This window comes from Paramormyrops kingsleyae, chromosome 14 (assembly GCF_048594095.1).
Source record: "Paramormyrops kingsleyae isolate MSU_618 chromosome 14, PKINGS_0.4, whole genome shotgun sequence".
Lineage (NCBI taxonomy): Eukaryota > Metazoa > Chordata > Actinopteri > Osteoglossiformes > Mormyridae > Paramormyrops > Paramormyrops kingsleyae.
This window is the reverse complement of record NC_132810.1, coordinates 14,080,359-14,093,316: the sequence shown is the minus strand read 5'-3', so window position 1 is coordinate 14,093,316 and position 12,958 is coordinate 14,080,359. Positions and strand designations below refer to the sequence as shown.

The window sequence follows — 12,958 nt, the reverse complement described above, 5'->3', positions numbered from 1 at the left end:
TCTTGCGAATGAAGTACTACAATGTTCCTAAGCTCCGTGATTACTGCTCCCGTCTGAATTCACCGCTTTGTTAAAGTAATAAAGTAATAAGCATCAAACAAACACGTGTCAAGAATGATCGATGAACCCTCTTATCTTAGAAAAAAAAAACGTTGCGTGCACTTTATTCCAGCGTTTTATCAAGGATCGATCTAGTTGGAGGAGGGGACGGGCGGATTTTGACCTTATCGCACGCCCCGTGCAAAGTTCCCTCATTTTCAGGGAGACCCCAGTTACAGCCGTGCGATCATTATCTCTCTCCTGACTCGCTATGGAGCTCCTAGATGTCCTCCCTGTGAGATTCGGCTTCGTGATCCTCATTTTTGTCTACAGCTTGGTTATGCTCATGTACCTGGCGATCAAGGTCGGCGCGGCCAGGAAGAAATACGACATTAAGGTGGGTCGGGCGGGCTGAGTGCTGCTCAGAGGCGCTGACACGCTGTGAGTGTGCAGAAACGCTGCTCTTTCTGCCTGTCTGGGTGTGCAAAGGTGAATGCTGTTCCAAGCGTTCGGGTTAACATGGAATTTGCTAATTGTTCTCCTTAGCCAATGTATGGTGAGCAGGGAATTGAGACTGTGTTTTATAAATGTAGCCTACGACGCTTAATAATTTAAGATTATCAGAGACGTCGACGTTTTCCGGTTCTGGACTAGAGTCGGCCCTTGGTCGGCAAAATCTTTTCCTGGGGCCTACCCACCCCCCCCACCACCAGTCGGAAGTTGTCATTTGGTCCGAAGTTCCAAATTTCCTCGTTGCCCCCTATATAACGGAGCCACTGTGTTCATTCTCCTCCGCAGGGCTTTCGCTGTAGTCATGCATGAAATATTATTCCAGTTGAACTCCTTAATAGTTAGTTAGAATTTATTATTTATGTGAAATTTCTGTTTTATATTTTCGGTATGTATTTTTTATCTTTATAATGCACCATGGGGGACCTGTGTGGAACGACAGTTCAATACAATGTGTATTTTGTTAGTTAATGGATGGATGTATACTGTGTATATTGTTGTATTGACCATAAACCAATCTTGCATAGTCCGTACTATCCCTAGTGATCATTACACGGATATTTAGGCACCACACTGTGAGCTTCTCGTTGTTTTTTCGCTGACAGTACCCAACTATGTACAGTGAGAAAGAACAGATCTTCAACTGCATCCAGAGGGCCCACCAAAACACTTTGGAAGTTTACCCCCAGTGGCTCATCTTCCAGACCATCGCTGGCCTCGTCTACCCGGTGTGTACCACCGCGCTCAGTTGCTTGAAGGAGAGAGCATTCTGGGGCCGATTTCGGTAACGATGGTGCACTTGGAGAGCTTCGGTTAGTGCAGTGAGTTTCCCTGCCTAGAGACATTAAATGAGCTCCCCTGACATGCTTATGGAGCGGGGGCTGTTGGGTGTTATAGTCCCCAGCCCAGAAGTGTCTGGGCGTAGATCTTATCTGAGACACCACCTGTCCTGAGAAGCCAGGGATGAGCTGCCAGTTACCATTATCACTTCCTGCTGTTTTGTTACGGCACTATGGCCATGTGGCGCAATTCCCTGAGGGTGATCCGGCTCGCAGGATCCTCATTGCTGAGGGCCCGAGCGGCTGGACCAGGCCGAGGGGACGGCCACGTAACACCCGGCTGCGGCAGATGGATGGCCAGTGTGGGACTGGACCGTATGCCTGCCTGGGGGGTCACCAGCCGGAATCCCGAGTAGTTTTGCCGTGTGGTGGGTGCGGCAATGCGCTGCATCAGCACACGCACCCCAACCTGACCTGATGACCTGACGGGCGGTATTGCAAGTAAAACTCATTGCCCAGAGTTTCGTTGCAATAATGGTAGGCATATTGCTGAATGATTAGATGCAAAAAATTTATGTAGAAAAACCCTGAAATGTACGCTGTGCCGGAACCCGTACAACAATGCAGAAGATGATTTGGAATTTGCTCAGGTCATATATATTTAATGTTGAAGTTTCATCACGTTACTTTAGTTATTTATGTTAAAGCCACTCCACACTTTAATGAAATCGGCAAAACCTCCGTTAAAATGTACAACCTGAACTTAAAAAATGACATTGGCCCTTTCTTAGTGCTGGTGAAGTAGTTTAGACAAAGCCGGTCATAGACATACTGACTCTCATTGACTTAAACCCATCACCTAATAATCTCAACTACATGCGTGTCCTTCCCTCTCTCTCTCTGGCAGACGACCGCCTCGGTGCTGGGTGTCATCTGGGTCACCAGCCGCTTCTCCTACGCCTGGGGTTATTACACCGGCAGTAAGAGCCTTTGGCCCGAATGGCCACTTTTTCAGTCTATTTCTTCATCTCTTTCAATCTGTGATGTTTTTGCATGTATGCATTGTCAGTCTGGACTTGCCGCTTAATATAACCGTATGTGTGACCTTGTACTCTGCACATTTGGAGTTTGCATGTTCTTCACACAGGTCAGCTGTGGGTGCCCCACATTTGGGAAGGTGTGTGTGTGTGTGTTTTGTGCTGGATTGGCATACCATGCGATTAGATCACAGATGGCCTAATAGTGCAAACAGTTGTTGAAGATGCATGAATGGATGAGAATCAGAGAAGCTGATTTTTCACTAAAAGCTTCTGTTCTTGGGCCTCCTGCACACTAATACAGTCGACTTTCTTTTCTTTTTCTCTCTTAGATCCTGTGAAAAGGATGAATGGAGCCTATGGCTATGTCGGCTTCTTCGGAGTCGTCATCCTTTCCATTGCAGTTGCTTTGCAGTTGCTCAGAGTGTTTTAATTGTTTACATTGAAAAAAGCTGTCAGCGCCCTCCAGTGGACATCATTTAATTATCGCTTAGTTTTATGCCATGATGGCATATAAAATGTTTAATTTTGCTGGTGTAACGATCTGTCTTTCGAATGTTTGCATGATTCTTGGAGTGCTTTGGTGGCAGAATGAGAGCAGTACTCTGGGGGCGGGGGGACAGATCCTGGCCAAGTGTCTTTCCTCTCTGCCTCTTAACTGCCCTCATTCTGTATCTTTCCTTTAGTCAAAGTCAGAATGTGGACAGTTTAGTCCTGTTTGTGTTGCATTCTGAGTCAGTAACGATATCTTCCATCCCAATCCTGACCTGCTCCCCTGTCTAGTACACAATTAGCTTTGATTGGTTGTGGGATTCCTTACGCTAAAGTGTATGGGGAGCAAAGCCCAATCTCCAAATATATGATGTTCTTGGGGTGCCAGCCAGTTTAACCCTAGCTACCACATACCAGGATTTCTTGATTTAGTTAGCTGGGTGCTGCTTGTTGGCCTTTTTAAATCTGTGGTTTATGCCCTTGGTGACTTGCCCTTTTTATATATGTGCCTTAGACATACAGTGGACCAGCCAATGGGCTCCCAGTGTGGAGGTCAGGGCCTGCAAATGTGCTGCTGGAGTTTCCCTGGGGCTCTTCCTTAGCTTGAGCCACTGCTTTGATTTGCTTGGTTGAACTTATGCACCATATGCTTAAACAAATTCTATCATAAAATTATTTTAATGTAATGTATAATGGTTCAAATATTGGTCCAATGCAATAAAAGTACAATGTATTGCTATGTTAATTTTCCATTTATATAAATAGCAAAAAAAAACAAACAAACGTGTGTGTGTGTGTACATAGTCGCTTCAGTTCGGGATATCATACCGCAAATCTGTGCTAACGCGATCAATTAGTTAGTACCCATGTCCGAATAGCATTTGTATTTGCGTGATTTTCAATCTGAGAGAGAACCACTAAGCGAGCTACAACGCCATATGGTCTGCGAGAAACACTGCTTGCACGCAAAAAGAGCTCCAAGTGATGTCCGATTCGTTAATAAATCATTCTTTTGAACCGGTTTTCAAATCTAAAAGAATCGAGCTTTTTGTACATCCACTCATTGCACAGGTGAAAGTCTTAGATTCTAAAAATATTTCATAAATTTATATAAAAAGCCATCGGCTTCATTCATCCTTTTTACAGGATCTAAAAGAGAAAGCTTTTACTGAAAAATCAGCTTCCCAGATCCTCATCTATTCTTGCATTTTCAACAACTGTTTGCACTATTAGGCCATCTGTGATCTAATCGCATGCTATGCCAATCCAGCACAAAACACACACACACATACACAGCAGTTTAAAGATTCCCAAATGTGGGGCACCCACTGCTGACCTGTGTGAAGAACATGCGAACTCCATATGTACAGAGTACAAGGTCACACATACGGTTATACTAAGCTAATGATAGTCAAAATGATGCATCATGAAACATTTGCTGTATTTTATGACCCCAGTAGATGGTCAGATATAGCAAATACTTCATGAAGCGTCATTTTGGCCACCACTACTCCCGACAGTCAGCATTCGACAGCCAGATCAGCACGTTCGGTTGAAGCTATTTTCATGAGACTCCTAGACCCGTAGGGGATGTTTAGGATATGATGTATTGATATATTATTATTTCTTATTTAAGATGCATATAATTTCATTACTGGTCACGGTATCACTTTTTTAATTAATACGTTTCGTTTGGTACAAGTTGCTAATTTCCCCAAATCCTATTTTTCCGGTTGGATAATGGTATTTTATTAGGTTGAGCGATTTTAGTGAACGTGAAGTTTTTCAGGAACGCATTAGTTGCGTTGCGGCAGGACTGACTTATTAAAAGATCAAATTTAGTAACTCATTTCCATTAGGTTTTAAGATGCATATAAAAGCCTTCATATTCACAAACTTGCATAACGTAGAATAGTAGTCGCCAACTCATCTACAACTGTCCCTAGGGTGGACATAATTTTGTATCAAGCATGTAGTTCCCCAGATTATTTTCTTTGTAGGATTAGCTCTCACTGCAAGCAAGTATAGAGGCCCGTGACATGCAGTGGCGTAATGTAACAAGTCAGTGGACAGCGATCTGTTTTAGTAATACAGTACAGAAGGCAAGCAGGTTGCAGCCGGGATGCTTTTGACAGTGAGCCAGTACGTTATTTTCACGTGTCGCGGGGCGTGGAAAAGGCGCCTACGCATGCGCAGACACGCTGACGCCGAGACACTGGACGTATACATCGCAAACTTAAGCTACGAGAAGGTGATTTAACGTTTGTTTTTTCGTTTATGACAGCGGTAGCATCGGTTATTTCGACGGTGAAATAGACGGGATGTTCATCTTCTTGGTTCTTTGTCCAGGATCTGAAGGGTTTTCGATGTTTGCGGTTATTACTAGAGTAACTGGCTAGTTTCAGTGTTAAAACTGACAAAGTCAGATTTAATTTCTCTGCAATATAACATTATATTTAATATTAGTAAATGGTCAGTTGAAAAGCTCAAGATGTACCAATTGACAAAAAAATGATAATTAACAATATTCGTTTCCTCTGTCGCAGTTTGGCTGCGATGTTGTTGATTAAGTGTTGTTTTGGGACTTGTAGTTTTTGCGTCGCGCTGATTCGTTGGCTGGGGAGACATAGAGTTATTGGTTGGACTGAATTTCCCACAAGGCAACGGGCCCCTTTGTGATTGAGAATAAAATCAACTTTGTTTTTGAACAATGGCGTTTGTCGATACATTCCAACTAGATGCTTTGGGTAGGGATATAGTCCCTTCTGGCATGAAGCTTTCATAGCTTTAAAATGTGACCCAGGTACCATTGAATCAGTCAGTGAGGTCGCGTGAAGCTTTTCGGGTCATGTGAAACACTGGAGATTACAGAGTAGCGTGACAGTAATGTGTGCTGTGTCCTGGACCCCCACAGGCCCCGAGCTGTGTTTAATTCAGCAGAATGTCCGGATTTCTGGATAGTATCCGGTGTGGCGAGTGCGATTGCTCAGTGGACTGGGCGGAGAAGAGGAACACCGTCGCCTCTATAGCGGCCGGCATCCTGGTGCTGATATGTCTTTTTCTCGTACAACGGATAGATATTTAACTGCCTTATTTTTGATACATTAGCACGATCTGTAGTTTGCTTAAATGCCTGCCATGACTGCTGTGTTACTGTATGGCCATGCGCCGGAAGGCGAGTGCGGAGCAAAGTCCAGGGTGCTGATATCCCCCGCCCTCCTTCTCCTCCTCCCTTCTCCCTCTCCCTCCCTTCTCTCTGTCCCATCTTCTTCTCCCCCCTTTCCCTCCCTGTCTCTCACTCTCTCTCATTCTGCAGTTTTTCACTGGCTGGTGGATCATTATCGATGCAGCAGTGATGTACCCCAGCAATACCCTATTCAACCACACTTACCACGTCTGTGGAGTAATTGCTACTGTGGCTTTCCTCATGTGAGCACCGCTCTGGTCGGGCAGGGTGGGAGCGCTGTTCTAGAGTGCGAGGAGCATTAACTCTCTTCTCCGTTGACAGGATCAATGCAGTATCCAATGGCCAGGTGCGAGGGGATAGCTACAGTGAAGGCTGCATGGGGCAGACAGGTGCGGTTCTGGCTGTGACTGAGATCCCAGGCCGTGCGCCTGCCTGCCGTCCCTGTGAGCTGTGTGAGGATTCAGCCCCTATTTGTCACCGTCTCTCACAGGTGCCCGTATTTGGCTCTTCATCGGCTTCATGTTGGCCTTTGGTTCCCTTATCGCCTCCATGTGGATCCTGTTCGGTGTCTTCGTCGTGCACCGTAAGTGCGCCTGGCCTTCTGGGCTGGTCTGGAGCACTGCACTGGGGGTTGCTGATCTTCAGTTTGTACACTGATTATTCTTACAGTGGGATGACGTTAATGTACCATGCTTCTCTTTCAGATAAGGATACCGTGTACCCAGGCATTGCTATTTTCTTCCAGAACGCTTTCATTTTCTTTGGGTGAGTCTCCTTTAACCTACATTGAAGTTTGTCTCTCCGGATTTCTCAGCTCTGCTTACACTTCCTGTAGGAGGCTTCGCCGCAGGCTTGTGTGAGACTTTTCTCTGTGACGTGAAGAGCAACTGTTTCCCCTGTTTTCCGTGCTGGCTCCCTTTAAGGATGATTGTGTCTGCTCTCTCCTTCAGGGGTCTGGTGTTCAAATTTGGTCGCACCGAAGACTTGTGGCAGTGACCTGCTGTCTGTCACCTAGTGGGATGTTCCACTGATGCCTGTGTGTACATAAAGCTTCAGCGTCTCTCCTTTTCTCATCCTCCACCTTCTCCTGCCCCCTCCAATGCCACTCCAGACGTGCTGCCTCCATAAGCTCTTGGTTGAGAAACTTCTGGGTTTAGAAGTTGGCTTATACCCCACAGTAACCGTGTGGCTTTTTATAGAGAGATGTCCAGCCGCACAGTCTTCTTCTGGATGAGTAAGCTCCCGTTTCCCAAGGGAGTCTCTCTGTCAGGCCTTTCTGTGTTTGCCACAATGTTCAAAATAATGTCTCTAAGAATGCTGTCTGAAACAGAACTTTAAGCAATAATTTGAAGTTTTCAGTGCTGTGACAGTGTTTTTGACCTGAAGTCTCCCACTGTTTGGTTAAATGTATAAATTTACAGTCCAGGCGGGTGGAGCAGCTTCTCTGCCCACACTGAGGTACTCAAGCGCTCTTTTTGAAGTTCTCATTCTCTGAGATGTTTCCACTTGACATTGCTGGCTGTATGTTGTCTGTTCCTTTCATCAGTGAAACTCCTTCACTTGCTGTACAGCAGCAGGTGGAACAGTCTGTACATGCTGAGCTCTGATGTCATGACACGTTTGGGGTAGTCCTCATTCTCACTCTGAGCAAGCCAACGTCTTTCTGCCTTTTTTTCTTTTTAGAAAGTTTCATGTTCTCTCTAGTTGGTCTTTTATTAAATCATGTGCACATGGTGTATGCTGAGTTTAATTCTCTTTGGGGTCCCTTGACAAACTGACATGACCTTTGTTATGCTGACACTGTCAGGCATCCGGCACACAGCATGTGTTCAGTCTGTGTGGGACGTGGTGGTTGGGTGACAAGGTGCTTAATGCTGAATACTCTCCGTAAGCAGCAGTGAGGCCTGCTGCTCATCCTCATAATCAATCTTAATGTTTATTTTCTGTAAACTTTCTACATACTTGGGCGTCTTACTGGTTTTTTTTTTAGAATGTAAAAGCTCTATAACAGATTAAAACATGCAACCTTTGTGTTGAGGTTTGTGCCGACTGTGTTTCTTAAAACATCTCAGAAGATCTGCACCATGAAGGTGCTCAGTGAGCCTGACTAGTTGCAGCCTTCTGCAGTCTGTGCTCAGACTGGAAATACGGCATAGAGTCCCTCCAGCAATGGGGGACACCACGTACATGGGGCCGGCACTGGTCGTACAAGTCCAGACGGGTCTGGCCTGAATGGCTGCTTTGGGCCTCTGCTCTTTCCATGCTTATGTACTAAAGTAAGATCAGTTAGCCCCACGACTAGAGGCGAAGCTCTTTACACTCCCATAGGCTGTAATTACACAGTAAGAGAAGCAGAGACACAGGACTTAAACAGGGATTTTATTGATGGCATTGCTGCCGGAGATTATTCATACAAACTCAAAGCAACAAAATTATGAAATGACTGTGGTTCTGTGGGCAGGACTATCATACTGTCATACACTAATTGGCTGGTTCTTCAGTGATTGACAACCTACTCCAGTCTTACTGAGCCCTGAGTTCCTCATCACCTGTCTACGGCTCATACAATGAAAGGGCTCCTAACTTTGTCTCCAGTCCTGCAGAGTTAATTTCATCTCAAGGTGTTAACTATCGATGTGTATTTTGCAGTTAGTCCGTTTATGGAGGTTGCTGAAGCGGGAAGTGTTCACTCTGCTTCTGCCTGCAGTGTCTCACTGCTCCATGGCCAGGTGCTCAAACTGTAAGGACAGAAACAGACCTACTGTTTAGATGGCTGCTGGCGGTGGCAGTGATAGCAGTGGAACCCCTGCTGTCCCCATACCTTCCAGAATGCCTGGTCCTCAAAGCGCTTCCTGTCCTGTGGTGGCCTCCAGATGGTCCACTTAAGGAGAAACCCTGAAGTTCAGAGAGGGACTGAGTGTCAGTAATAGAAAAGTGCTAACATGCCTTGTTCCTGTGCCCCACGAGCAGAGGACACGGACCTGTGAGCCCCCCCGCGACAGCGCTGGTGCTCAGGGTGATGAGGAGGCTGCAGATACAGAACATGCTCTGGCTCCAGGCCCTGCAGGGGGACAGGTGACCGGGCATCAGCTAAACCCATCACAGCCTGCGTGCGGAACACAGGGTGTGTGAGGCGGGAGGACAGGGGCATGGATCAGCTCTGCCTGGGGGGGGTGTAAAACCCCAGCCCCCTCCCTCCATCGGCCTTTTCGGCACCGGGCGGCACCGGCAGGGGGCAGGAGGCTGTGGGCCCTGAGGTTGTCACATACGTATCAGGGGCGTGGGACACTTGGACAAAGAGGTAGGCTGCCCATCCCAGAATCCCTGGCAGCCCATGGACGCTGAGAACCCCACAGGTGTCATGACAGCCAAATGTTAGCTCCAGGTGGGGCTGTGGACAAAGGGAGAGAAGGCAGAAGATTATGGGATGTGGGCCAGTGGCTTCTGATTGGCAGAGTGGGAATCCATGTGCTACTGAAGCATTCAAAACTATGCTGTTATAATTCAACATGCAGTTGTCTATTTTACTTTTTTATATTGACATATTTAAGTCTGATTCCAGCAGAATCTGTAAATTGCGGTACTAGTCAGAATCAAAGTGGTTGTTATCTTCACTTATATGATGCATGAAGCCTGAGATCAAATACAGAGGAGGCGGAGTCCAAAGTGAGCAGTGAGTGATCTTTAAAGCACCTTAAGGTAAAGCAATCCCATCGTGGAGAGGAGGCCAGCGCACATCCCTGTTGTTATAGCAACCCATGGCATGTGGTTCACTGAGATAACGAATGTCATAGCAACACCCCCTGCAAGCATGGCTCCCTGGATGTGAGCCTGCAGGATGGATATAGAGGTGAAACACACACCCGTGCGATGGGCGTACACAAGCAAAACACACAACATCCTCACACACCAAGCACATCTGTGCCTCTGAATTTGTGGGTTTGACTCAGTGAGCATTGTAATCTTGATTGTGAACTTGTATCGGTGTTACAACTCCCAGGATGGACTGTGGCCGCTGTCAGGCAGCATCCCCTCCCACCCCCTGCCCTCACCATATTGATCTTTCCTCTTGGGCTCATCACCATGGAGATGGTGAAAGCAGAGATGGCGCTTGCCGCCATTGACAGGTAAGTACTGTAAATGGCGGCCATCTTGCAGGCAGGCAAGGAAGGGGCAACTAGTCCAAACAGGAAGCTGGGCCAGAACATCCACAGGAAGAGCACCCCTGCGGAGTACAGGCCAGGACCATTAAACTCCTGTGCAATGTAAACCTTACACTACTGCCCTCTGCTGGTTATTTTGTAACACTGCATTCACAAATAGTTGCTTGGTTAATGCTTATACCCAAAGCAGTAATTTTTTAGGCTGGATTATTTCCTGGAGCCATACTGGTCAAAGATCCATAAATGGACCATCCTGGGGTGCAGTGAGCAGCCCCACGCATCTCACTGCTGACCCATTCAGCATTACACCATTACATCTCCCATGGACTCACCCATCATAGAGAAAAGGGCTGTCTTGCGATCCAGCTTCTCCTTCTCGTGCTGCAACTCAGGTTGCTTTTGGACAAGTGTCCATGACATTATCACTCCGAAAAATGATGCAAAGATGTGGAGCAGTGCACTGCTGTACATGACCTCAGCCTGTGGGAGTCAGCACCACTTATTGTTGTGTTTAGAAGGCATTAGCATGCTATGTTCATAGACTTTCACCGCAGTCAAAGAGAATAATGAGGTCTGGGATTCAAACCCACAACCCTCTGTATTTCAAGTCTCATTCCTCAGTGGCCTCAGACTCACCTTCAGGAAGGTATGGAGGATCCAGGTGTTGGCTATGAACCCAGTGACCTCCAGCAGAGCCATGAGAAGCAGCTGGACAGGGTTGGTCTTGCCCAGGACCGAGCCCATGGCAATAAGGCAGGATATTGCACACAGTTGGGCCTCAGCCAAACTGGTGGAGCACACAGGGAGGAGAATGAGACCAGAAGCCACAGATCACAGGTGTTTTAGCAGAGATGGGCAATCATCATTCATTTTACTCCAGAACGCTCACTATGCATCAGATTGGTGGTAAAGAATTATGCTTTATTATAATAGACGTTCTCATTAGGATCTTTGATCAGGGCAGCGGGCTTTAAAGCTTGGTGTGTCAATAAACACAGTATAATCCTTAATGACTGTGTCAGACTGGAAGCCCAGTTTAACGCCTCTCAGGAGTGGTGCTGTCTACAGTCTGCTGTCTACAGGCTCCCCGTGTCAGGATCATTCCCTGTCTTTCCCTGTTTTATCCATCGTTTCCCTGTTTGGCCAGCAGGTGTCACTAGCCATCCTGTTCTTTTATGTATTTAGTACCTGTTATGGTCCGTAGTGTGTTCCTGTGCTCCCAGGGCCGCCATGTAGCTAAATGGACTCGGAATGCGACTAAGAACTGTATTCCCCAGCTGTTGTGGGTTTGTTGGACATTTTGAGTTTTTTTCCCCTTGTTAGTTATTATTATTATTATTGTTGTTTTGTTCTTGTTTTTGTACCTTTGTTAGTTTTCCCTGCTTGTATTTCAAGTGTACTCATGAAAAGCAAGGCCGCTGGGAAGCCAGTGCTGCTTACCTTCTTAGGCTGATCCAGATCTTTCCATCATGAAAGTGGTACAAGAACCCATTTGCCAAGATGGCCCACTGCACTGAGCAGGAGCCCAGCAGCAAGACGAAGGCCAAGCTACTGAAGGCATAGCGGACAAAGCACGTGGCAAGGAGGCCGAAGCCCAGGAAGAGCATGACATTGACATCCTGGAATCCTGTCATATGGGGAACACCATGGATCAGTCAGTGTGTGGCTTTGCCAGGCTGCCAGCTAGCATAAAGCTATCGCTACCTGCTTACGTGCTTCCATTCTACTGTATGCTAAAGTCTAAAGTTACCTTGAGTTGAATTTAATTGGCTATATAATCTGCAATTATCCTAATTAATGCACTTGTTTAGTTTGCACAGTTAAGGCCAGTGCCTTGTGACTGGGCTATCAGGGCAGGGCACACTGCTGAGTGGGGGCCGCTGATCCCCCTTATCAAGGGAGGCCAGAGGCTGCAGCCTCCGCCCTGCACACAGTACCCACTCACGCAGATGACTTCAGATCCCTGCTGAAAACTTTAAAATCACCTAATGCAAACTTAAAGATATGTAAAGGTGCCTCTGGCCCTTAAAACTTAAACAGGAGTGGGATAGGTGTCTGAACACAGGGTGGACACCTTAACACCAGGAGGCCACAACCGACCACTGTGCTGCACACTGAAGTATTCACACATTCGGTTTACCTTTAATCAAGAAGGACTGATTACACAGGATACCCAATTCCACAGTACACATCCCGCGAAATACTTTTCTGATCATTTAAAGTGACTTGTCCTACAAGTACTACAGTACACATGAGCTATATCTTAACGATATGATACGATATCATAAACACACATTTTACCGGCATAGGTGTTTGTGAAGTGATTGTCCGCGGTGACTTCAGGCTCGGCCAGTCTGGCATACAGCGCAAAGAGTGCAGCGAAGCCCATCTGCAGCAGCAGGATCGACAGGGGCAGCGGCGCCCGCAAGCTGGGCGCATAGCGCGGCGCCATCGAAGCGGACTGACTGGGGTGACCTGTGGGGCGTGCCTCTTACGTACCCGGCTCAGCGCCCCGTTATCTTTCAGAAAATGTGCGGAGCGGAGCATTTTGCACTTCTGTCCTACAGAGCAGTGAATTCAACTATCCCCCCCCCCTATTTTATATATGAATAAGGTAGGACATATTTTTTGTATCAAGGATGGAAATTGCGCAAGGGCATCACAATATTTTTACAAATTGATATTTTATGTTAGATCAGTGGTTCTCAGTCCTGCTCCTGACGTCCCCACGCCTGCCATAATGTTTTCATT

At 46.7% G+C, this 12,958-nt stretch overlaps 3 protein-coding genes across 3 annotated transcripts; 2 read left to right on the top strand and 1 right to left on the bottom strand.

Moving 5' to 3' along the window:
* The first annotated feature begins 4 nt into the window (after positions 1-4).
* On the top strand, positions 5-3,596 carry mgst3b (microsomal glutathione S-transferase 3b). Its single transcript, XM_023842493.2, has 4 exons — positions 5-436; positions 1,155-1,277; positions 2,236-2,308; positions 2,698-3,596. The coding sequence occupies exons 1-4, from the start codon at positions 311-313 to the stop codon at positions 2,796-2,798; spliced, it is 423 nt and encodes a 140-aa protein (XP_023698261.2). The 5' UTR covers positions 5-310; the 3' UTR covers positions 2,799-3,596.
* A 1,406-nt stretch (positions 3,597-5,002) lies between these two features.
* On the top strand, positions 5,003-8,081 carry tmem50a (transmembrane protein 50A). The gene is made up of 7 exons (XM_023842492.2): positions 5,003-5,108; positions 5,772-5,900; positions 6,174-6,286; positions 6,366-6,433; positions 6,535-6,627; positions 6,749-6,809; positions 6,995-8,081. Exons 2-7 carry the CDS (start codon positions 5,799-5,801, stop codon positions 7,038-7,040), a joined length of 483 nt encoding a protein of 160 aa, XP_023698260.1. The 5' UTR covers positions 5,003-5,108; positions 5,772-5,798; the 3' UTR covers positions 7,041-8,081.
* Positions 8,082-8,407: 326 nt separating this feature from the next.
* rhd (Rh blood group, D antigen) lies at positions 8,408-12,696 on the bottom strand. The gene is made up of 10 exons (XM_023842482.2): positions 12,509-12,696; positions 11,648-11,834; positions 10,844-10,994; positions 10,540-10,687; positions 10,097-10,269; positions 9,738-9,875; positions 9,314-9,435; positions 9,026-9,105; positions 8,866-8,939; positions 8,408-8,782 (listed from the first exon to the last, which is right to left on the bottom strand). Exons 1-10 carry the CDS (start codon positions 12,657-12,659, stop codon positions 8,756-8,758), a joined length of 1,251 nt encoding a protein of 416 aa, XP_023698250.2. The 5' UTR covers positions 12,660-12,696; the 3' UTR covers positions 8,408-8,755.
* Positions 12,697-12,958: the final 262 nt, after the last annotated feature.